At 42.9% G+C, this 23,528-nt stretch overlaps 1 protein-coding gene across 1 annotated transcript in view; it reads right to left on the reverse strand.

Moving 5' to 3' along the window:
* Nucleotides 1-17,633, reverse strand: part of SLC7A8 (solute carrier family 7 member 8) — a 55,895-nt gene extending 38,262 nt beyond the window's left edge. The window contains exon 1 of the mRNA XM_022553487.3: nt 16,698-17,633. Within this exon, the coding sequence (XP_022409195.1) occupies nt 16,698-16,848 (151 nt within the window). The 5' untranslated portion in view covers nt 16,849-17,633. The remainder of the gene's footprint in view (nt 1-16,697) is intronic.
* Between the last annotated feature and the right edge of the window lie 5,895 nt (nt 17,634-23,528).

Consider the following 23,528-nt stretch of genomic DNA (forward strand, 5'->3'; position numbering starts at 1 on the left):
CTGTCCCCATGTGTGCTGTGCATGGATGTTGGGTCAGTGGGGACTAAAAGGGCCTCCTGGTAGCATCCCAGGACTCAGGACACAGTCACCCTGTCAACGGACCCTTCACCTGCCACACTAAACGTGAGATGGGATTGCTGATGGTGCTGAAAGGTAATAGTAAACTCCTTGCCTGGCAGGAATTTATCAGAAGAGTCATCTGTAGGGCATTTTAAAGCCAGACAAGAAGAGAGCAATAGAAGCTTATAAAACTAGCTCGAGGGGCTAGAAAAACAATCAATATGGGAGAAAAACAAGGTTTTGGCTTTGGTCTTTAAGGTGCCGAAAGGGTGGTGGGGAGATAGCTAGGCAGTTCTCAGAACCAGGAATGGCTGCTGCCACAGGGAAAAGGGCGGTGGATGTACTGAAAAGATTCCATCTTCTCAGGAATGAGGAGTGTCAAAGTTCCACTAAGGTTCTTAGAAAACACCGCAGTGGAGATGAGTGAGCACTTCGGGTTCTCCTGCTTTCGTTCTGACATTTCCACAGTATGTGCCCCTCCCCATCACCCCAGGTGGAGGGTGGGAAGTGCAAGACCAACAGCCCTTTTCGAGGGTCTGACTACTTCCTGTCTCCACTGATTCTTGGATAACGTGTCCTTCCATGGAGCTGCCGTAGTAGATGGTGAGGGCTGGCACTGGGACAAGAGTTCTCGTTTTATAAAACTTGAGCTCTCCCCATCAACAATCTTCATTTTGACCAATTAAAATGAAAAAGATAAAAGTGGAAAAAAAAATTGAATTATGCTAACCAAAACTGAGCACTACGGGATGGGAAGGAGAGGAATGCCTTGCCCTGATTCTAGGAAGCCGCTACCTAGAAAACCAGAATCAGATGTCTCCTCCCCCTTAGCAGCCTCTAGAATTTCTACAGGGGGAGGAATATCACTCAGAGCACAGCTATGTACTGGAGCCCAAAGAATATTCACATTACATTTACTTAAAAGTGATGCTGGGACTTCCCTGGTGGCGCAGTGGTTAAGAACCCTCCTGCCAATGCAGGGGACACAGGATCGAGCCCTGGTCTGGGAAGATCCCACATGCTGCGGAGCAACTAAGCTCGTGTACCACAACTACTGAGCCCCCATGCCACAACTACTGAAGCCCATGCACCTAGAGCCCATGCTCCGCAATAAGAGAAGCTACTGCAGTGAGAAGCCCGCACACCACAACAAAGAGTAGCCCCTGCTCACCTCAACTAGAGAAAGCCCGTGTGCAGCAACAAAGAGCCAACACAGCCAAAAATAAATAAACAAACAAACAAACAAATAAATAAATAAATTAGACTACAATTCTGCAGCCTGTGGAAGGAAAACCACATTCACAGAAAGACAGACAAAATGAAAAGGCAGAGGACTTTGTACCAGATGAAGGAACAAGATAAAACCCCAGAAAAACAACTAAATGAAGTGGAGATAGGCAACCTTCCAGAAAAAGAATTCAGAATAATGATAGTGAAGATGATCCAGGACCTCGGAAAAAGAACAGAGGCAAAGATCGAGAAGACGCAAGATATGCTTAACAAAGACCTAGAAAAATTAAAGAACAAACACCTAGAAGAATTAAATAACAAACAAACAGACATGAACAATACAATAACTGAAATGAAAAATACACTAGAAGGAATCAATAGCAGAATAACTGAGGCAGAAGAACGGATAAGTGACCTGGAAGACAGAATGGTGGAATTCACTGCCGTGGAACAGAATAAAGAAAAAGGAATGAAAAGAAATGAAGACAGCCTAAGAGACCTCTGGGACAATATTAAACACAACAACATTCGCATTATAGGGGTCCCAGAAGGAGAAGAGAGAGAGAAAGGACCCAAGGAAATATTTGAAGAGATTATAGTTGAAAACTTCCCTAACATGGGAAGGGAAATAGCCACCCAAGTCCAGGAAGTGCAGAGAATCCCAGGCAGGATAAACCCAAGGAGAAACACGCCGAGACACATAGTAATCAAACTGACAAAGATTAAAGACAAAGAAAAATTACTGAAAGCAACAAGGGAAAAATGACAAATAACATACAAGGGAACTCCCATAAGGTTAACAGCTGATTTCTCAGCAGAAACTCTATAAGAAAGAAGGGAGTGGTACAATATATTTAAAGTGATGAAAGGGAAGAACCTACAACCAAGATTACTCTACCCGGCAAGGATCTCTTTCAGATTCGATGGAGAAATCAAAAGCTTTACAGACAAGCAAAAGCCAGAGAATTCAGCACTGCCAGGCCAGCTCTATAACAAATGCTAAAGGAACTTCTCTAAGTGGGAAACACAAGAGAAGAAAAGGACCTACAGAAACAAACCCATAACAATTAAGAAAATGGTAATAGGAACATACATATCGATAATTACCTAAAACGTGAATGGATTAAATGCTCCAACCAAAAGACACAGGCTTGCTGAATGGATACAGAAACAAGACCCATATATATGCTGTCTACAAGAGACCCACTTCAGACCTAGGGACACATACAGACTGAAAGTGAGGGGATGGAAAAAGATATTCCATGCAAATGGAAGTCAAAAGAAAGCTGGAGTAGCAATACTCATATCAGATAATATAGACTTTAAAATAAAGAATGCTACAAGAGACAAGGAAGGACACTACATAATGATCAAGGGATCAATCCAAGAAGAAGATCTAACAATTATAAATATATACGTACCCAACATAGGAGCACCTCAATACATAAGGCAAATGCTAACAGCTATAAAAGAGGAAATCGACAGTAACACAACAATAGTGGGGGACTTTACACCTCGCTTACACCAATGGACAGATCATCCAGACAGAAAATTAATAAGGAAACACAAGCTTTAAATGACACAATAGACCAGATAGATTTAATTGATATTTATAGGACATTCCATCCAAAAACAGCAGATTATACTTTCTTCTCAAGTGCACACGGAACATTCTCCAGGATAGATCACATCTTGGGTCACAAATCAAGCCTCGGTAAATTTAAGAAAACTGAAATCACATCGAGCATCTTTCCTGACCACAACGCTATGAGATTAGAAATCAATTACAGGGGAAAAAATGTAAAAAACACAAACACATGGAGGCTAAATAATACATTACTAAATAACCAAGAGATCACTGAAGAAATCAAAGAGGAAATCAAAAAATACCTAGAGACAAATGACAATGAAAATACGATGATCCAAAACCTATGGGATGCAGCAAAAGCAGTTCTAAGAGGGCAGTTTATAGCAATTCAAGCCTACCTCAAGAAACAAGAAAAATCTCAGATAAACAATCTAAACTTACACGTAAAAGAAGTAGAGATAGAAGAACAAACAAAGCCCAAAGTTAGTAGAAGGAAAGAAATCATACAGATCAGAGAAGAAATAAATGAAACAAAGAAAACAATAGCAAAGATCAATAAAACTAAAAGCTGGTTCTTTGAGAAGATAAATAAAATTGATAAACCTTTAGCCAGACTCATCAAGAAAAAGGGGGAGAGGACACAAATCAATAAAATTAGAAATGAAAAAGGAGAAGTTACAACAGACATTTCAGGAATACAAAGCATCCTAAGAGACTACTACAAGCAACACTATGCCAATAAAATGGACAACCTGGAAGAAATGGACAAATTCTTAGAAAGGTATAACCTTCCAAGACTGGACCAGGAAGAAATAGAAAATATGAACAGACTAATCACAAGTAATGAAATTGAAATTGTGATTAAAAATCTTCCAACAAACAAAAGTCCAGGAACAGATGGCTTCACAGGGGAATTCTCTCAAACATTTAGAGAAGAGCTAACACCCATCCTTCTCAAACTCTTCCAAAAAATTGCAGAGGAGACTTCCCTGGTGGCACAGGGGTTAAAAATCTGCCTGCCAATGCAGGGGACACGGGTTCGAGCCTTGGTCCGGGAAGATCCCACATGCCATGGAGCAACTAAGCCCGTGTGCCACAACTGCCGAGCCTGTGCTCTACAGCCCACAAGCCACAAGTACTGAAGCCCGTGTGCCTAGAGCCCACGCACTGCAACAAGAGAAGCCACTGCAACAAAAAGACCACTCACCACAACGAAGAATAGCCCCTGCTCACCGCAACTAGAGAAAGCGTGCACGCAGCAATGAAGACCCAATGTAGCCAAATTAAAAAACAAAAAAAAATTGCAGAGGAAGGAACACTCCCAAACTCATTCTATGAGGCCACCATCACCCTCATACCAAAACCAGACAAAGACAGTACAAAAAAAGAAAATTACGGACCCATATCACTGATGAACATAGATGCAAAAATCCTCAACAAAATACTAGCAAACGGAATCCAACAACAAATTAAAGGATCATACACCATGATCAAGTGGGATTTATCCCAGGGATGCAAGGATTCTTTAATATACGCAAATCAATCAATGTGATACACCATATTAATAAATTGAAGGATAAAAACCATATGATCATCTCAATAGATGCAGAAAAAATGTTTGACAAAATTCAACACCCATTTATGACAAAAACTCTCCAGAAAGTGGGCATAGAGGGAACCTACCTCAACATAATAAAGGCCACATACGACAAACCCACAGCAAACATTGTTCTCAATGGTGAAAAACTGAAAGCATTTCCTCTAACATCAGGAACACAACAAGGATGTCCACTCTCACCAGTATTATTCAACACAGTTTTGGAAGTCCTAGCCATGGCAATCAGAGAAGAAAAAGAGGAATACAAATTGGAAAAGAAGAAGTAAAACTGTCACTGTTTGCAGATGACATGATACTACACATAGAGAATCCTAAAGATGCCACCAGAAAACTATCAGAGCTAATCAATGAATTTGGTAAAGTTGCAGGATACAAAATTAATGCACAGAAATCTCTTGCATTCCTACACACTAACAACAAAAGATCAGAAAGAGAAATTAATGAAACAATCCCATTCACCACTGCAACAAAAAGAATAAAATACCTAGGAATAAACCTACCTAAGGAGGTAAAAGACCTGTACTCAGAAAACTATAAGACACTGATGAAAGAAATCAAAGATGACAGAAACAGATGGAGAGATATACCATGTTCTTGGATTGGAAGAATCAATATTGTGAAAATGACTCTACTACCCAAAGCAATCTACAGATTCAATGCAACCCCTATCAAATTACCAGTGCCATTTTTTACAGAACTAGAACAAAAAATCTTAAAATTTGTATGGAGACACAAAAGACCCCGAATAGCCAAAGCAGTCTTGAGAGAAAAAAAACAGAGCTGGAGGAACCAGACTCCCTGACTTCGGACTATACTACAAAGCTACAGTAATCAAGACAATATGGTACTGGCACAAAAACAGAAATATAGATCAATGGAACAGGATAGAAAGCCCAGAGATAAACCCACGCACCTACAGTCAACTAATCTATGAGAAAGGAGGCAAGGATATATAATGGAGAAAAGACAGTCTCTTCAATAAGTGGTGCTGGGAAAACTGGACAGCTACATGTAAAAGAATGAAATTAGAACACTCCCTAACACCATACACAAAAATAAACTCAAAATGGATTAGAGACCTAAATGTAAGACCAGACACTACAAAACTCTTAGAGGAAAACATAGGAAGAACACTCTTTGACATAAATCACCGCAAGATCTTTTTTGATCCATCTCCTAGAGTAATGGAAATAAAAACAAAAATAAACAAATGGGACCTAATGAAACTTAAAAGCTTTTGCAAAGCAAAAGAAACTACAAACAAGACAAAAAGACAACCCTCAGAATGGGAGAAAATATTTGCAAACGAATCAATGGACAAAGGATTAATCTCCAAAATATATAAACAGCTCATGCAGCTCAATATCAAAAAAACAAACAACCCAATCCAAAAATGGGCAGAAGACCTAAATAGACATTTCTCCAAAGAAGACGTACAGATGGCCAAGAAGCACATGAAAAGCTGCTCAACATCACTAATGATTAGAGAAATGCAAATCAAAACTACAATGAGGTATCACCTCACACCAGTCAGAATGGCCATCATCAAAAAATCTAGAAACAATAAATGCTGGAGAGGGTGTGGAGAAAAGGGAATCCTCTTGCACTGTTGGTGGGAATGTAAATTGATACAGCCACTATGGAGAACAGTATGGAGGTTCATTAAAAAACTAAAATTAGAATTACCATAACCCAGCAATCCCACTACTGGGCATATATCCAGAGAAAACCATAATTCAAAAAGACACATGTGTCATGAAGAACATAGGGGTAAGATGGGAATAAAGACACAGGCCTATTACAGAATGGATTTGAGGATATGGGGAGGGGGAAGGGTAAGCTGTGACAAAGTGAGAGAGTGGCATGGACATATATGCACTGTCAAACGTAAAATAGATAGCTAGTGGGAAGCAGCCGCATAGCACAGGGAGATCAGCTCGGTGGTTTATGACCACCTAGAGGGGTGGGATAGGGAGGGTGAGAGGGAGGGAGACGCAAGAGGGAAGAGATATGGGAACATATGTATATGTATATGTATAACTGATTCACTTTCTTATAAAGCAGAAACTAACACACCATTGTAAAGCAATTATACTCCAATAAAGATGTTAAAAATATATATATTATTTGACCAAATTGCAGGCAAATGCAAAAAAAAAAAAAAAGACACATGCACCCCAATGTTCATTGCAGCACTATTTACCATAGCCAGGTCATGGAAGCAACCTAAATGCCCATCGACAAACGAATGGATAAAGAAGATGTGGTATATATATACAATGGAATATTAGCCATAGAAAGGAAAAAAATTGGGTCATTTGGGGGCTTCCCTGGTGGCGCAGTGGTTGAGAATCTGCCTGCTAATGCAGGGGACACGGGTTCGAGTCCTGGTCTGGGAAGATTCCCACATGCCGCGGAGCAACTAGGCCCGTGAGCCACAACTACTGGGCCTGCGCGTCTGGAGTCTGTGCTCCGCAACGAGAGCCCGCGAATAGTGAGAGGCCTGCGCACCGCGATGAAGAGTGGCCCCCGCTTGCCACAACTAGAGAAAGCCCTCGCACAGAAACGAAGACCCAACACAGCAAAAATAAATTAATTAATTAATAAACTCCTACCCCCAACAACAAAAAAAAGGGGGGCCAAGTTGTATCAGTGAGCAAGTTGTCACTAGAAAAACTGCTGGAATTGAGAAAATCCACATTTGCCATGAATAACTGCTGACTTCACCTGTGGGCAAATACCCATGTGATTCATATTAAGGCCTTACTCACTTCCAGGCCTGTCCATGCTAGAATGCTGTAGCCATCAAAGAATTTCCTAGGGCATGGAATTACAGATTTCTAATGCCCAAGAGACTCTCAAATCCAAAAGGCTTTGGCCTTTCCTACTGACTCATGCTCCTCTTGGAATCTAGCCAGAGCTTCTCCCGGCCCTTGGAGGTTCTGTCTTTTTCTATGATGTCCAGAGAAAGCCAAGGTGAACCTTCTTTGTGCTTCTCCCACAAAGTGGCTGGGAGGGTCTCAGGATTTTCAGGACTAGGGGAACAGCATGGAAGTAGGGTCAGCATATCGAGGCCAGGCTTTGATCCTCATGGCAGGCCTGGAATCTCACCATGCCTCTCACCCTGTGTCCATTTCCCATCAAGACTGTACAAACAGCTACCTCAGGGTGACGGCTGGTCAAGACTCTGACACACACCCTGTGGTGTTGCCATCTCCTGCCGAACAGAGATGTGGAAGGAGCTCTAGGACTCTCCTGGTTCGGATTCCATGCTAAAGAGTGAAATGGGTGCTAGACTTAGAGTCGGAAGAGCCATTGAGTTCTTGCTTTGCCACTCATAAGCCGTGTGACCTGAATTTTTCTGAGAGCCCCTACTTCATCTGTTAAATGGGAATACTTGCTCCCGCCTTGCCTACCTCACAGGGTTGTTGTGGGGATGAAATGCGATCACACATGCGTGGAAACATTTTATAATCTGTTTAATGCCAGCAAATATAGGAAGCTACTAGGATTTATAGCAGTAGGGATAGAAATAATCTCTAGAAGACACCAATAATGGTCTTGCTTTGGAAGTTTGGCTCTGAAATAGCACTGCAGAGCCAGGACCATGAAGCATTGTCTGGGTACAGTTTTTAGATGCCACAGGTAGGTGGCCAACAGGTAATTACATCTCAAGAAGTATTTATTGAGCACCCACTCTGTACATGCTTGCTTCGAAAGGTAAACTGGGAAGCACTTGTTCACACATGGACTTTTAACATAGATGGAGCCAACCACCATCCACTAGCCACTGAAAGACAGGCATCCTGGCCTGAGGGGCTAAGAGTGCTGAGCCCTCAAAAATGACCATTAAGGATTCACATCGGGCTTCCAGCATCTCCCTGTCTGGTTGGGAAACCAGGCACCAGCAGTGAGAGGCTTTGTCTACATCAGTGGTTCTCATCCAGTGGCAATTCTGCACCATCTCCCCACCCTCAGGGGACAATTGGTAGTGTCTGGAGACATTTTTGGCTGTCACAACTGGGGAGGCGGTGCTACTGGCATCTAGTGGGTAGAGGCCAGGGATGCTGCACGGGACAGCCCCCCAAAACAACAAAGTATCTGGCCCAAAAGGTAATAGTGCCAAGGTTGAGATAAGTCTGTCATCATCTGGTTAATTCCTAAAGTCCTTTTCAAATCTGAACTTAAATGAGATTTGGGTGCTTGGTGTTTTGCTAAGTGCAAAAATTTATTGTTTATGGGAATAACTCATTTTTAAGCTAAAAAAATTTTTTTTCAACACACAACATTAAATTTACCACCTTAACCATTTTTAAGTGTACAGTATTGTTAAGCATATTCAGGGACTTCCCTGGCTGTCCATTGTTTAAGAGTCCACGCTTCCACTGTAGAGGGCGCACGTTCGATCCCTGGTCAGGGAATTAAGATCCCAAATGCAGCCAAAAAAATAAAGCATATTCACATTGCTGGCAGACAGGTCTCTAATGTATGACCTGGCTTAGACTGACTGCTATTTTTCAACAAATACTTTCTAAGCACTTACCCTGTGCCAGGCTGAATACATGGGGATGTGAAAATGAGAAAGACTCAGTCCCTGCCCTCAGGGAATCGTGCAGAGAAGTGAACATGATGCATGTGGACACAGAATTGACACCACCAGGGAGAGCAGAAGTTGCATGAGCGCAATTGTGACTCATGACAAGATGTTAGGGATGGAAAAGGGCACGGGTGGAGGCTATTCAAAAAAAGCTTCCTGGAACAGGGAAAGCACAAGAAGCTGATTGAGTAAGTAGACTCAAGTCAACAGAGAGAAAAGGAAAAGCATTGGCTGCTTGATAAACAGATCAGACTTGGGCTGAATTGGTCAGTTCTTCCCATCACCCAATCAACCTAATCTAATCTACGTTTCTAAACCAGAATTAATGAGTGTGGAGGTGGGGTGAGAGTGGGGATTGGGGGAAGAGGGGGTGGTGGATGATGAGCTTAAAGGAGAGAACGAAACTAATATTTACTGAACATATACCATAGGATACCAGCCTTATTTTATTTTATTTATTTATTTTGCGGTACGTGGGCCTCTCACTGTTGTGGCCTCTCCCACTGCGGAGCACAGGCTCTGGACATGCAGGCTCAGCGGCCATGGCTCACGGGCCCAGCTGCGCCGCGGCATGTGGGATCTTCCCGGACCGGGGTACGAACCCGTGTCCCCTGCATCGGCAGGCGGACTCTCAACCACTGCGCCAGCAGGGAAGCCCTACCAGCCTTATTTTAATACTCCACAAGAAATTTCTATTTTACTGATAATTAACTGGTTCCAGGTTACCAAGCTTGTAAATAGGGAAGTAGTTTAAAAATCCAGGACTATCTCCAAAGCTCTTCCTGTTCTGTGATATCATCAATGGTTCCTCCCTTTCCACAACATGCTAATACAAATCATGGAAAAATTCATTCTATGCTTCCTACTTCCAGCATCAGGGCCCACTTAACAAATGCCTCCTTATCCCTAAGGCAACCTGACCTGGCTGTACCAGCTGCTGAGTCAACACCCTATGCAGAATTGTACTCTAAAGAGGCAGCTAAAGAATTTACGCATCTCACAGATGTACGAGCAGACACCTTGAAAATCTATATATACTGAGAAAAGTACACTAACAATTCTGCAGCAACAGAACACCCTCTGGGTAATCGGCCTTCACAATGTGAGGTTGCCCAGAACATCTTAAGGCATAATGTGAAATCCTCTCCCCAGGAGTGACATCACTGGTAATGCTGAAGATATTTAGAGCAGGGAGCAAACCAATGGGAAGACTCATGACCATGTGGAAGGATGAGGGATGAGATGCAATCGATAAAGCTTTTCAGCTCAGACTTCATTCATTCTATAAATGAAACAGCTTAAAATAGACTTGAGAGATAATTTGGCTTCTTAGAAGTAAAATTTACTGGTGCTTAGCACAGGGCCTAGCACATAACGCTGAATGAGTGTTTGCGAAATGTTAAAATATGGGCCGACCGGATCCTATGACCAGCAGTCCCTACCCCTGAGCCAGGGAGCTGTCTGCACTTTGCCATTCCAGATGTCCAGGGAGAAGAGCTGGTGGGGGGGTGAGGGTGGGGAGGGCTCTTTTGCAGGCAAGTTCTGGGAGGGGAACAAGGCATGATCCTTCTTGCTCTGTACGCTCAGCTGGGAGTTAAAAATTAGAAGGGATGGACTCCTAACTTTCTGTTGTTTGGGGTGGTTCAGAATATATTCTTGGGATTATTTGCTCATGCCTGCTTTTTTGATAACCCCTCACCCCCCCCCCCAAAATAACAACCAAACAACAAGAGCAACAACAGACATTCCTGAAGCGTTTCTTTGCAGGCAGCTGTGCTGCTGGATCAACCCTCAGAGGAAAGCAGAAAACCTTGGTAGCTGGGCAACTTGAAAGCCTCACCCAGTATGCCCCATACCTCCATGCCACTTCAGTAAGCCGATTTCATTCAGAAAAAGTGATATATATGGTGCTGGCCTCTCTGAGAAGGTCATCTGATCTGGGTACAGGGTGTTTTCGTTGTTGCTGTTTTTCTAAACAGAATGGGCTGTTTGTTTCTGTTTCTTGGAACATATTTTTTTACCTGCTGGGTTTCTATTTTCTTTCCCTAACCTAAGTGTCTCCTGCTACTCACTTATTCTGCATAACTCTGCTCTTTGAGAGAACATATTGCAGCCCTGACAGTAGCAGGCTCAACCAGCTTGCTCCTTGAGCTCCTTGGTTCCTGGCACGAAGCAACAAGATCCCTGGTTCCAGCCGCCCTGAGCTCCATGCTGTGGAGCATTTTGATTAAGTCCAGTGGCTTCAGAGTTCAATGACCTGGATGGGAATCCTGGCTCTGCCACTGTTCAGTTACTTATTCATTCAATGCCATCCTTTCTATCACAGTACTTATTTCATGGGATTAGATGAGAATATCCATAAAGCACTGATCAGGTACTACGAATTGGGTGCATAGTAGTGCTCAGGAAATGGTAGCTACTTATATTATTATTATTACACCGCTGGGTATAGCGTTTCTCTATTCGCTAGGATGTGTTTGTTTTGACAAGTGTCCAAGTTGGCTTCTGTCTCAGAGTTTTTTTTGAGAACAATGACAGTTTTAAACATGTTTTCATCATGAATGAACCAAATGCTAATCCTTCCATGTTTAAAAAAAAAAATTGAAGTACAAACTCGAGAAGCAATTTTCACACTCTAGCTTCTGGTTAACATCCAATTGACATTTTGGGGATTAGAAAGCTAATACATCAAATTAGAGACTAAAATGTAAAATTTTCTAAAGTGGTGTAAAAACACACGGGTCTGAAAATCTTTTGGACCTGAAATATTTCCAAATCAGTCCAGTGCCATTTCAGTATGGTTATACCTATAGCCACACTTCTTTGTTGACAAATAGCCTTTAAAAGAAGTTTCCCCCTTAAAATAAAAAAAAAAAGGATAAAAATAAAGGATAACTGATTCACTTTGTTATAAAGCAGAAACTAACACACCATTGTAAAGCAATTATACTCCAATAAAGATGTAAAAAAAAAAAAAAGAAGTTTCCCCCCAACTTTTCCAGCATCAGACATCCACGGTCTTTCCAGACTCCAGTGTCAGGGTTATGGTCCTGCATGTCCCACTGCCCCACCACACAATACACACCAGCCTCCCTCCTGCCTCTCTTGGTTACCAATTAGAAACGGGGAATGGCTAAGACCTTTGGTTGTGGAGTCAGACCATCTCAGTAGTCAGTTGTGTGATCCCAGACAAATTACTTCCCAGCTCTTTGACTCAATTTCCCCATGTTGAAAATAGAGTTATAGAGACTTCCCTGGTGGCACTGTGGTTAAGAATCCACCTGCCAATGCAGGGGACATGGGTTCAAGCCCTGGTCCGGGAGGATCCCACGTGCTGCGGAGCAACTAAGCCCGTGCGCCACAACTACTGAGCCTGCACTCTAGGGCCCGTGCGCCTAGAGCCCGGGCTCCGCAACAAGAGAAGCCACCGCAATGAGAAGCCCGCACACCGCAACGAAGAGTAGCCCCCTCTTGCCGCAACTACAGAAAGCCCGCGTGCAGCAACGAAGACTCAATGCAGCCAAAAATAAATAAATAAATTAAAAAAATAAAATAGAGTTATAATACGTATTTCCATAGGACTGTAGTCAGGATTAAATAAGGTAATATATGTAAAGAGTTTATAGCACAGGAACTGGCATTTAGTAAGAGCTCAATAAATACTATTTTTTAAACATCTTGTTAGCTGAAAGAGAACGGTCTAATAGCTAGACCTGCATCCAATATTGCTCTGCAGCAAATATAGCAAGGTACCCCATAAACATACATTGTGCTAAAAACAAAATGGTCTAACAAATCATGAATCTTTTCTGTAGGCTCTGTAGCTGAACTAGTGCCTTCAGACCTAGATTCTGGGTGCATACCTAAATACATAACTGACATAAAGTGACCGAAACAGCCAGGAACTCTGTGGGCACCTCTACCATGGCTGCAAAGAATGCTGGTCCAGAGAGGAAAGGTGTGCATGTGGGAGAGTTAATGGGAGCGTGGTCTGTGCTGATCACATCCTGCAGTAGCTGAGCCAGCGCACCTCAGGCTCCCCCATAAGTGTTCCTGCAGCTGTACCAGAACGGTACCTTCTTCCACTCCCAGCCGATTGCTCAGTTCTCATTTATACTGGGACACTTCCTCACCTGGAATGCACTAACTGCTCCATCTATAAAAACAAATAAGGACCTCTGCCCAGGATCTAGATGAAAACACCTCTTTTAGGACATGAAAATTAAAAGAGTAGAGAACAATGCTTACAAGCGATTCAGGATTCAGACAAGCTCTAGGTTTGAGTCTTCAATACTTTTCAGCTGTGTGACCTTCAACAAGTTGCTTGTCCCTCTGAGCCTCTATTTTCTTATCTGGATGAAGGGCGAGGAAGTGCTTACCACACGGGATTATTGTGAGGGATAAATAAGACAATGTATGTTTGGTAACTGGACAGTGTCTGGCACATAATAAGTGTTTAATAATGACAGCTATTAACAGTAGCTTTGATAGCATCAATTAATGAATTTTGCTGCTCCTTCATACTCTTCTTAGATTTGGGGGAGACTCCACATTCATGGAGAAATCTAAGTTCACCTGTTGCCAACAGGTTTCCTTGGCCAAGTATGTGGAGAGCAACAGCCTGGTTAGATTAGGGCAGAGGTGATGTTAAAAAATTAAAAACAGGTCAACCTCATTTCTAAGTTGATGAAATTATTCCTGGCTTAAAGATTTTCAAGCCAGGTTCCCAAGAGCCCTTCAGATAAATACTTTTTATTACTACAGTCTTCAGAGTTTTGTCCAAGGCTCAATTAAATTCAACAATCATTTGAGTAACTGTTTCATGTCAGGGACTCTGCTGAGCACTGAAGATTCAGAGACGTATACGACACATTTTTTTGCTCAAGGAAATCACAGTTTAGTCATTTTCCGTCTACCTACCAAATCTCCCAGAATTATCTTCTCTACTCCATCTTTCTCCATGTCCTTCAAGATGCTTCTTAATCTAGTTCTGGGTGAGAACTTCTCTCTCTTTGTGTTTCTCACCATTCACCTAACTTTGTCCTCCCTACACAGCTCAACCGTATCATAAATTTTCAATGTTCTCTGTCTAATGTATATAGATCTCATCTCCCCAGTAGGATTATAAATAATTCTAGGGCATGAGTCTTCTATTAGTTCATTTTATATTCTTGTAACACCTGCCATTTTGTTATTCCTACTTTAAATCATCAGTGATGATTGTGAGTGAAATTTTATGAGGTTTTATGAAACATACTTTAACTTATCCCTCTAAGTCAATTGGATATGAGATAGATTTGGGGCAGTTGCTACTTTCCCATACCTCATGACCTTAGGAAATTTCCTTTCTCTTTTTGCCTTCAAATTCTCTTCCTTCCACAGTGCTGACAGTGCACACCAGATCACTGAATTCCATGTGAAAAATGCCATTTCTATTTTTGCATTTGGTCTTGAAAAAACTTGAATCACTGTCATCCACTCGGAAACCCCTCTAGAGGACAGGGCAGCTACTCAGCACATTTGTAAATCAACAGCCACACAGGAGGGGAAATGGAAAGGATTTCATCTCCACATCACCCTAAAGGGGAAATGTGTGTCTCAGCTTAAATGGAGATACAATCGTGACTATTAACTGTACAAGGACTCTTGCACTTTGGAAAAATATCCTGATTTCTCTGAAATCACATATTTGGGATCTCTTTTCACCATAGACTACCAGAGTTATTATTCTGGTTGCTATAATACCAATGGGAGCATTGGGACTATTCTTACTGTGAAGTGCTATCCATGAGGCTGTGGACAAATCAGTAGTAGCATTCACCCAACTAAAACTATATCTCTTATACCTGGACACTCCTATTTCTTCATAGTCTTAGACATACGATAAAGAAAGAGACAAAAACAAGCTCAGTATATAGGAGAATATTCTCTACCCTTGAATACCTGCACACATGTAGGGGTGGGTGAACAAGGCTGAGGCAGGAAGGAGGTCTGACTGTGCTTGTGTGTATGTGGGTGTGCACTCTGTGGATAAAACAGAACCTTCCCAAAGGGGGGAAAATTCTTAATCCTCTCAGTCAAACGGGTGAAAGAGGTAACAGGCTCTGGGCTATTTACAGACCTTAAATTGGCATGTGCTATACATATTGAGTACTTTGCTGATCTCATTTTTTAGAGCAATTGAAATAAGGGAGAGACAGAAAAGGTAATGAGAGATTCAAATCATGACTATAATTGTTTAAAATAACATTACCTTTCTTAAAACTGTAGATGCCTGGAAAACCTCCCAGAGTCAGAGAATTAGATAAAGTGGGATTCCACTTTGAAAGCAGAGTGGAGATAACATGATGTATGAAGGCTGGCTGTAGAGGTGAAGAGGACTATCTGAATATTGTACTGATTTGATTTGATTTCAAGGGTGTTCTCCAGTGCCACCATTGCTCAGGTGCCAAAATGCCTCTGTGCTACCATGAGGACCATGGGGTTATCCAAGTGCTGTGGGCACCAGGACACTACATGCCTTCAAAAGGAAGTCTGCACAGAAACCTATCTGTCCTGACTGTCCCATGCCCCTTTCTCTGGGAAAAAGACAGCAGAAGAAACTCTCACCCTCTGGAGTGAGGACAGTAATGACCCATTGCCCATCGATCTCTAGGGCCTCTCTGGAAAGAGGAATATGTGTTGTCTCGAGATGGAGCCATATTTGGGACCCCCTGCCCGGTAGAGTACAGTTAGGGGGTTGGAGTGGCCTGCACTGGCACTCTCGGGGACACTCAGGCTGCCCCAGTTTCAAAGCCTCCCAGCCGGACTCCCCATTCCAGTTATTCCCATCTCCCTTTGAGAACCTCACAGGGTCTTCCGTGGATGTTAAGAGACGTGGATGTTACATGGACTCCATTAAGCAACGAGAGAAACTGCCAACTACACATTTACAGAAAAGCAAAATCTGTCTCTTCTTTTCTTCCATAATTTATTTCCTCATCTGTGAAATGGGAATAACAGCCCTATCACATGTGCTTTGCCAAGAGAAAGTGCTGTATAAGGTGTAAAAGCTATAGAAAGGCAAAGCATTCTTATACTGCTGTTTGTAGCTATTTTTATTATGACACACCCCCTAGGCCCATAGTCTCATATAATGTAAACAATGAAACAGCGACTAAGTATGTCTCAAAAGCCAGTCCACAGCCTGCTAAGGAGATGGCCGCAGGAAAGCCTGTTAAAAATCTAGGTTCCCCAGCCCTACCTTAAGTCAACTGAAACAGAACCCTCAAGTGTGGAGCCCGGAGACCTATATTTTCAACAAGCTCCCAGGCAACAATGACCATCAGCCAGATGTGTGCCCCTATTTGCTCCATTCCGTGAACATTGGACAGAACTTCTCAGCCGGGTTTGGAGGAAGAGATGTATGACATACAGCACTTCCTATACCTCTCAAACTTGACCAGTGGGAATAGGTTACAGCACAGGTGAATGACAACTCTTTTCTAAGGGAGCAGGAAGTAGAAATAGTGCTTTACGGGGCTTGGGGGAATGAGGGGTTAAGGTTCTACAAGAGGACCTCCAGACGGGGAGGAGTGGTCGGTGGGGAAAGGAATTGGACTCACCTACAATGATACCACAAGCACTGACCAATCCAATCTCTTTCTTCAGGGCCACTCCGCCCCCTCCAGAACCAGTCTCGGGGCTGGCCTCCGACTCGCTCCCACCTGGGTGGTTCTTTCCAGTGTTGTTTCGGTGCCTGGCTCCTTTTTCCATGTTTCTCAGTAGGATTTCAACCTCCTAAAGGTATCTCTCTTTCTAATGCATATGGATGTAAATATATTTAGAGAGAAAGCCTTTCAAATGGAGACGTCCTTTTCCGTGATGTGATAAGGACCGCTCCTACCCTCTTTAAAAAAAAAAAAAAAAAGACCCAGGCAGATAAAAGAGAAAAATGAAAATATTCCTACTCTGCCTTGACACTTTCTTGTCACTCGTGCTTACAAACAAGGAAAGTGTTGTTGGGGGCGGCAAGGGGGAGGCATAGATATTTAAATATAAAAATAGAACTGTGCCAGCTACTCCGGCTGGAATTCTCCTGAAAAAGGATGTAGCTCTTCAGAAACCAGGACCTTTCAGCAATGTGTACCAGGCAGTGGCTTATTTCAGATGCTTCAAAGAGGTAGTCCGGATTTCCCTCAGCTCTTCCCCTAAGAAAATAGATTGTCTTTACCTCCCCTTACCCTTTTCTTTTATGATCAGGATAAAAGTAGTTTTCATTAACTGACAGGAAAAAAGGCAATCCTCCGGTACTCTCTTCTCTCCCAGAAACAACGTGGACCCGACCGGTTTGCCCTAGGTCCTGTTTCCACCTGGCGAGGATTGCTTTCCCCTCCCCGTCTCCTGCCTTCCGCTTTCTCCAGATGTCCTCTTCGGTCTCGCTTGTTTTCTTGTCCCTGTTTTCCTTCTTCCGATCTCCGTCCTCACGGCACAGACTGCGCCATCTCCCGTGGTTACAGGAGAGTGGCTCTGGCACAAACGAACGTGTTCCCCTTTTAGCGAGGGGTTTTATGTGCTGAGCTAGCTCCGCCCCCACCTCCTCCGTTCCTATCCATCCTCTGTCTCCTCCTTTCTGTTCAATGTAAATAGCAGCACACAGCCGCCAAAGATCACCGAGAAGATGGATTAACAGATTTCCTTTTGTAATCGATAGGCTCTCTTTTCTCCATCTTTCTTTGTAGATAGTGGAAGTATTAAAAATCCTCCCATGTCGACCGTTCCGGGAGAGTTTCATGAGCTGGTATAGCATTACAGGTCTTTCAGCAGATGTGGGCTTTATAAATAAGGCACCGGTTGTGCAGACACTTTAGTACCATCAGAAATACACTGGCGAATGTATTAAAATATTTATGTCTGGAAGATTTGAGGATACAGGAGAGAAGGCTGTAGGGACATTATCTTCAAGTATCTGAAAATAGGAGGAAATTCAGGGTGGGAGAGGGGAATGGAAAGAATTAAGAATAATGGAAAAGAGGTTCATTTAGTATAATTGTGAGCAGCTGTGAAGAGTAGCGTGGAAACAAAATTACCCGGAAGACGTGGCAGCCTCAGCGTTCGCAGCTCTTATTTAGTGTTATCTGAAACGGGGGTGGGGGGGGAAGACCCCCACTCTGGTCCCAGGAAAGAATGACACAAAATCTGGTGGAATGAGGCCTTTCACAGCTTCTAATATTTTTGCATCTATAAATTATTAGAAAGGCAGACTGGAGAGGGGGTGGGGAGTTACAAGCACCCCTCTGATCATGAAGCAGATTGTTTATGTTAAGAGATGACTTATTTCCATACTGATACTGTATCTTGGCTTCTGTGAAGAATTTTACCCAGAAACTACTGCCTTATGTGAGAGCAATGACATCTATTTATAATTGCAAAGTACTCTGAAAAAAACAGCAAGAAGCAATATAGCAGACAACACTGTAAGTCTAAAATGAAATTATTTTTATCTGTATTACATACATTATGCAAAAGCACTTGATTTTAAAGTGGGTCTAAAAAATAAAGTTCCCCAAGCTGACCACTAAGTACAGAAATTGGCCTCACTTTTTGCAGAATGTTCCAAAAGATGTTGGATTTTAAGGGAAGTAAATAATTCCTTAAAATGGGGATTGTTGAGCTATTGTAAGAAGGGCTTTCCACATTGGGTAAAGTCCAATCAGCAATCTTTTCCACTTCGCCCCTTGACCACTCAGCAAGTATTAAGAGGTTTCAAAGGTTAGGAGTTCAACAGTTTCTCCTTCTGCAGTTCAAGATATAGCAAATTGAAACCCTCAGCAAAAAAAAAAAGTGGGGGTGGTGATGTAAAAAGGATTTTTAACAAAAAGAACAGACAAAGCAGGGAATATATAGCACAGAACTCCATGGGAGGGGATGAGTCATGGGAAATGAAAAAATTTTGAATTGCTTTTGGCCTTTCCTGATGATATCAGAAAGCATCAACCATCTGGTTTGAAGACTTCTGCTCAAATTTCAATGTCAAGTTATAAAACAAATAATCTTTCTGCTCTCAAACATGAATTCCTTCAGTAATGTTTCAATTCAAATGGTGTAGATATAATACGAGATAAAACAGGAATGTGATGAATTTGAGGTCTCTTGACAAAACTGGTGCTAACTGATCACAATATGGTAAGCTTTAGCCATCTCAACCTATGAACTAAGAAGCTAAAGGGAGAGTGGGATCAAATACAACTTTGGGATGCAATGGTATTAAGCACACCCAATTGGAAAGAAAGTGTTTTTGAAATTCAATATTTCTATTTCTTTAGCACTTGGAGTTTATAAGTGGCTTATGATTGTCTATTAATGGTACAATGTAAAGGGTGGAAAAGGAATCTCCCCACCCCACCCCCTAAATAAACAGGACCATTTATTCATATTATAAGGCTTCCTTCAGGTTTGGATCTTTTTGTGGAATAAATCCTAAGTGTGTCAAAATTCCACATGGTTGACATTGAACGCAGGAGAGGAAAAAAAGTCTTCGCGAGATATGTTGAGAAAAATCTATAGAAATAATTAACTGAAGGTTATTAAATTTTTAGCACTGAATTCTTTTTTATTCATAACTCGATTCTACATTTGCCTTTATAATTTTAAGTCTGTTGTCTACATTTAAATAGTACATTATCTACAAACTGTTTTCTGCACAATATCTTGATTTTTTTTTCCCCTCATTAAATACTTTGGGGAGACAAGGCTGTAATTTTTCCCTATTTTAAAGATTAGGAAGCTGAAGCTCAGAGAATGTCTTACCTGAGGACAAAGATAAGACACCTTTGGACAAGTGGGATATCAATGGTTTACAATGAGATCTTCCCAGGACACTACAGCTACTTGCTGATGCCTCAGCTTCTTCTGAGGGAAACAGAAGACCTTTGATCAGGGCCATGTCCACGCTTCTTGAATTGGTGTCATAACTGTGCTTTTAGAGACCCGCCTTGATGCCACACCTAACACCCTTTCAGTGAGATCCACAGGTCTTAATCTGCCCCCCACCCCTCCATTTGTCACCCCTTCCCATAGTCCTCGGTTTGGTCAGTTTTCAAGTACTTTAGTACAACTCTGTTTCCAATATCTGAGTCACTGTTTACTGTTGTTTTTCATGCTGAAGATGGGAAGAAATTGATCTTTTTACGCAGGGAAAGGGTGGGTAAGAGGGTCGTTTTCTTAGGAATCTGTACTTAGGAAGAGAAAGGCTGTGTGAGGCTGACATCTACTGCACAAAGAGGGATATGGCATGGGGGCATGCTGCTTGTATGGTAGCTGAACAGAAACGCTGCCATGTTTCAATATTCCCTTTTTGAAACAACAGGTAAGAAGTATCTGTTAATGCAAAGGGGTAGAGTTAATGCACAAAGCACATTCACTCCATTCCTGACTTTTTTTTTTCCTGCCGTGCCGCACGGCTTGCAGGATCTTAGTTCCCCAGCCAGGGTTTGAACCCAGGCCCCTGCAATGAACGCGCCGAGTCCTAACCACCGGACCGCCAGGGAATTCCCTTGACGTTTTTTTTTCTGGACCCAATAGACAAGCACTTTATTCTTGTTCTTTGTAGCAGAGCTATAAGGTCTGAGGTCACTAAGAGAATTCCCAAATCTCTTCCGGGAGGGAACTCACAGTCCATGCTCCCACTCTACTCTTCTCGCACCTACCTGCCCAGAGTCAGAAGGAAACCCTGATTTCAATTAAAGCCAGCTTTCTTCTTAGAATTCCAGCGACCACTGCCTATAGTCAAACAGTGGCTTCCTGAGCTAGTGGTTCTAAGAGACTTTATTTAATTAAAAATGGAAAGCAGGGCTTCCCTGGTGGCGCAGTGGTTGAAAGTCCACCTGCCAATGCAGGGGACACGGGTTCGTGCCCCGGTCCGGGAAGATCCCACATGCCGTGGAGCGGCTGGGCCCGTGAGCCATGGCCGCTGAGCCTGCGCGTCTGGAGCCTGTGCTCCGCAACGGGAGAGGCCACAACAGTGAGAGGCCCGCGTACAGCAAAAAAAAAGGAAAGCAGATGAAAATTAGTGAGCAAAGAAGAAGTAAGAAAGAAAAGGCCAAAACAGGTAAGAAAAAAAGGAAGATGAAATGAGGAGATGCCCTCAGTTAATAAGCCCTTTTTAGGGTATGCTCTGTTTGCCTTTCGGACATATTCCTAAATTCAAAGGGAGTTGTATCTTGTAGGGTTTATGTAGTCCTGAGAATTTGGATGGAGCACACCCTGTTCTGTTATGATGGTCCTTTAGTTCATGCTCTTCTGGAGATAACGATGAATTCTTGCTCTGACACTAGAGACAAAAATTCCAGCAGATTACTGTTCTGTCTGCTGCACTTGGCCAGATTCCATGGAGCCAGCCCAGCACCAGTGGGAAGGAAGTAAAGATGCATTCCCTGAGGCAGGCTGCGTGTCCTTCACTCCTTCACTGGGCCCATCTGTCATGGCGACTTGGTATTCTTTTTAAGGATTTAGGTGACTTCAGTTCTGAGTACTTAAATATGGAAACTTCCACCTCCTCATTGGCTTTCACTGAAGATTTGTGTTTACCAAAGATGAGAGCCCCTGTCTTTTTTTTTTTAAATAAATTTATTTATTTATCTATTTATAGCTGTGTTGGATCTTCATTGCTGCGCGCAGGCTTTCTCTAGTTGCGGGGAGCAGGGGCTACTCTTCGTTGCATTGCGTGGGCTTCTTATTGCGGTGGCTTCTCTTGTTGCAGAGCACGGGCTCTAGGTGGGTGGGCTTCAGTAGTTGTGGCACGTGGGCTTAGTAGTTGTGGCACACGGGCTCAGTAGTTGTGGCTTGCGGGCTCTAGAGCACAGGCTCAGTAGTTGTGGCACATGGGCTTAGTTGCTCTACGGCATGTGGGATCTTCCCGGACCAGGGCTCGAACCTGTGTCCCATGCATCGGCAGGCGGATTCTTAACCACGGCGCCACCAGGGAAGTCCTGTCTTTTAAGATGTGGAAGAGAAGTTCTCTGAGGTCAGAGATTTGTTTTGTTCATTGCTGTAACCCCAGTACCTAAAGTGGTGCCTGGCACTCAATCAATATAATTGAATGGGGCTTCCCTGGTGGCACAGTGGTTAAGAATCCACCTGCCAGTGCAGGAGACACAGGTTCAAGCCCTGGTCCGGGAAGATTCCACATGCCGTGGAGCAGTTAAGCCCGTGTCCCCCAACTACTGAGCCCGTGCTCTCGAGCCCGCGAGCCACAACTACTGAGCCTGCATGCCACAACTACTGAAGGCCGCGTGCCTAGATCCCGTGATCCACAATGAAGAGTAGCCCCCGCTCCTCGCAACCAGAGAAGAGCCTGCGCACAGCAACAAAGACCCAATGCAACCAAAAATAAAATAAATAAATTTTAAAATATATATAATTGAATGAATGAATGAATGAATGGTGATGTGCCTTAATGCATAATGAATGCATAAATTACATAATAACTGATGGACTGATGTGCCGACTAATTGTAGCAAGATGTAGTCCTCAGTGCCTGGAGAGGGACTGGATTGTGGAAAGAGGGGAAAAACACCATCCAGGGTTTGACTTAAAGATCATTTCTTATAGAGCACAGATCTCAAGCAGGCCCTCAACCCTGCACAGCGATCCTACCACAGTCCTGTAGTCATTGCCTCTTCCACTTATCTCCTCCTCTCTGCAAAGCAACACCATCCCCCAAATCCTCAATTTCAGTTGACATCCTTGCCTATTGTTTCATGGTGAGAAAATAGAACTAAGCGGAAGAAAACATCCACATCCTCCTACCACTAAATCTGTACATCTTTCCCCACATACTCGACCTCCCCTCCCATAGAAACAGATGTGGTGTCCACGCTCCTGTGTATCTATCTCCCTGACTTGTGCACTAGATTCCCTGTCCTTTCTTACCTACTCATGAACTTTGCTCCTGCAATTACTCCTTTCTTTCCTGCATTATCAGTTTTTTACTCTCTCCTGGATTATTCCTATCAGCATGCAAATATGCTGTAACAGCTTCTGTTTAAAAAAACAAAACTAACAGAACCTCCCTTGACTTTACTTCCCTATTCAGCTGCCACCCAACTTCTCTGCTCCCCTGTTTTCACTTCTTCACCTCCATTCATGCTTGAATCCACTAGTCTTAAGCTTTTGTCCCTATCCCCATGATGAAGCCATTCCTGTCAAGGTCACTAGTAGCCACCGCAGGGCCCAATCTAGCAAGTGTTTCTCAGTCTTCGGCTTACTGATCTCACAGCAGCCTTGGCTCCTGGGATCCACTCTTCTGGCTTTCCCCTACCTCACTGGCCTCTTAGGCTCCTCAGCTGGATCCTTTTCTCTTCCCAACCTCTCCTCTATCCTCCCTCACTACCTGGGTGATCTCATCCAGCCCTATGACTTTCAGTGGCATCTACACACTGATATTTCCCAAATTT

Source organism: Delphinapterus leucas, chromosome 2 (genome assembly GCF_059928025.1).
Source record: "Delphinapterus leucas isolate spDelLeu-1000000601 "Yukka" chromosome 2, BTC_Dleu_Yukka2, whole genome shotgun sequence".
Taxonomy (NCBI): domain Eukaryota; kingdom Metazoa; phylum Chordata; class Mammalia; order Artiodactyla; family Monodontidae; genus Delphinapterus; species Delphinapterus leucas.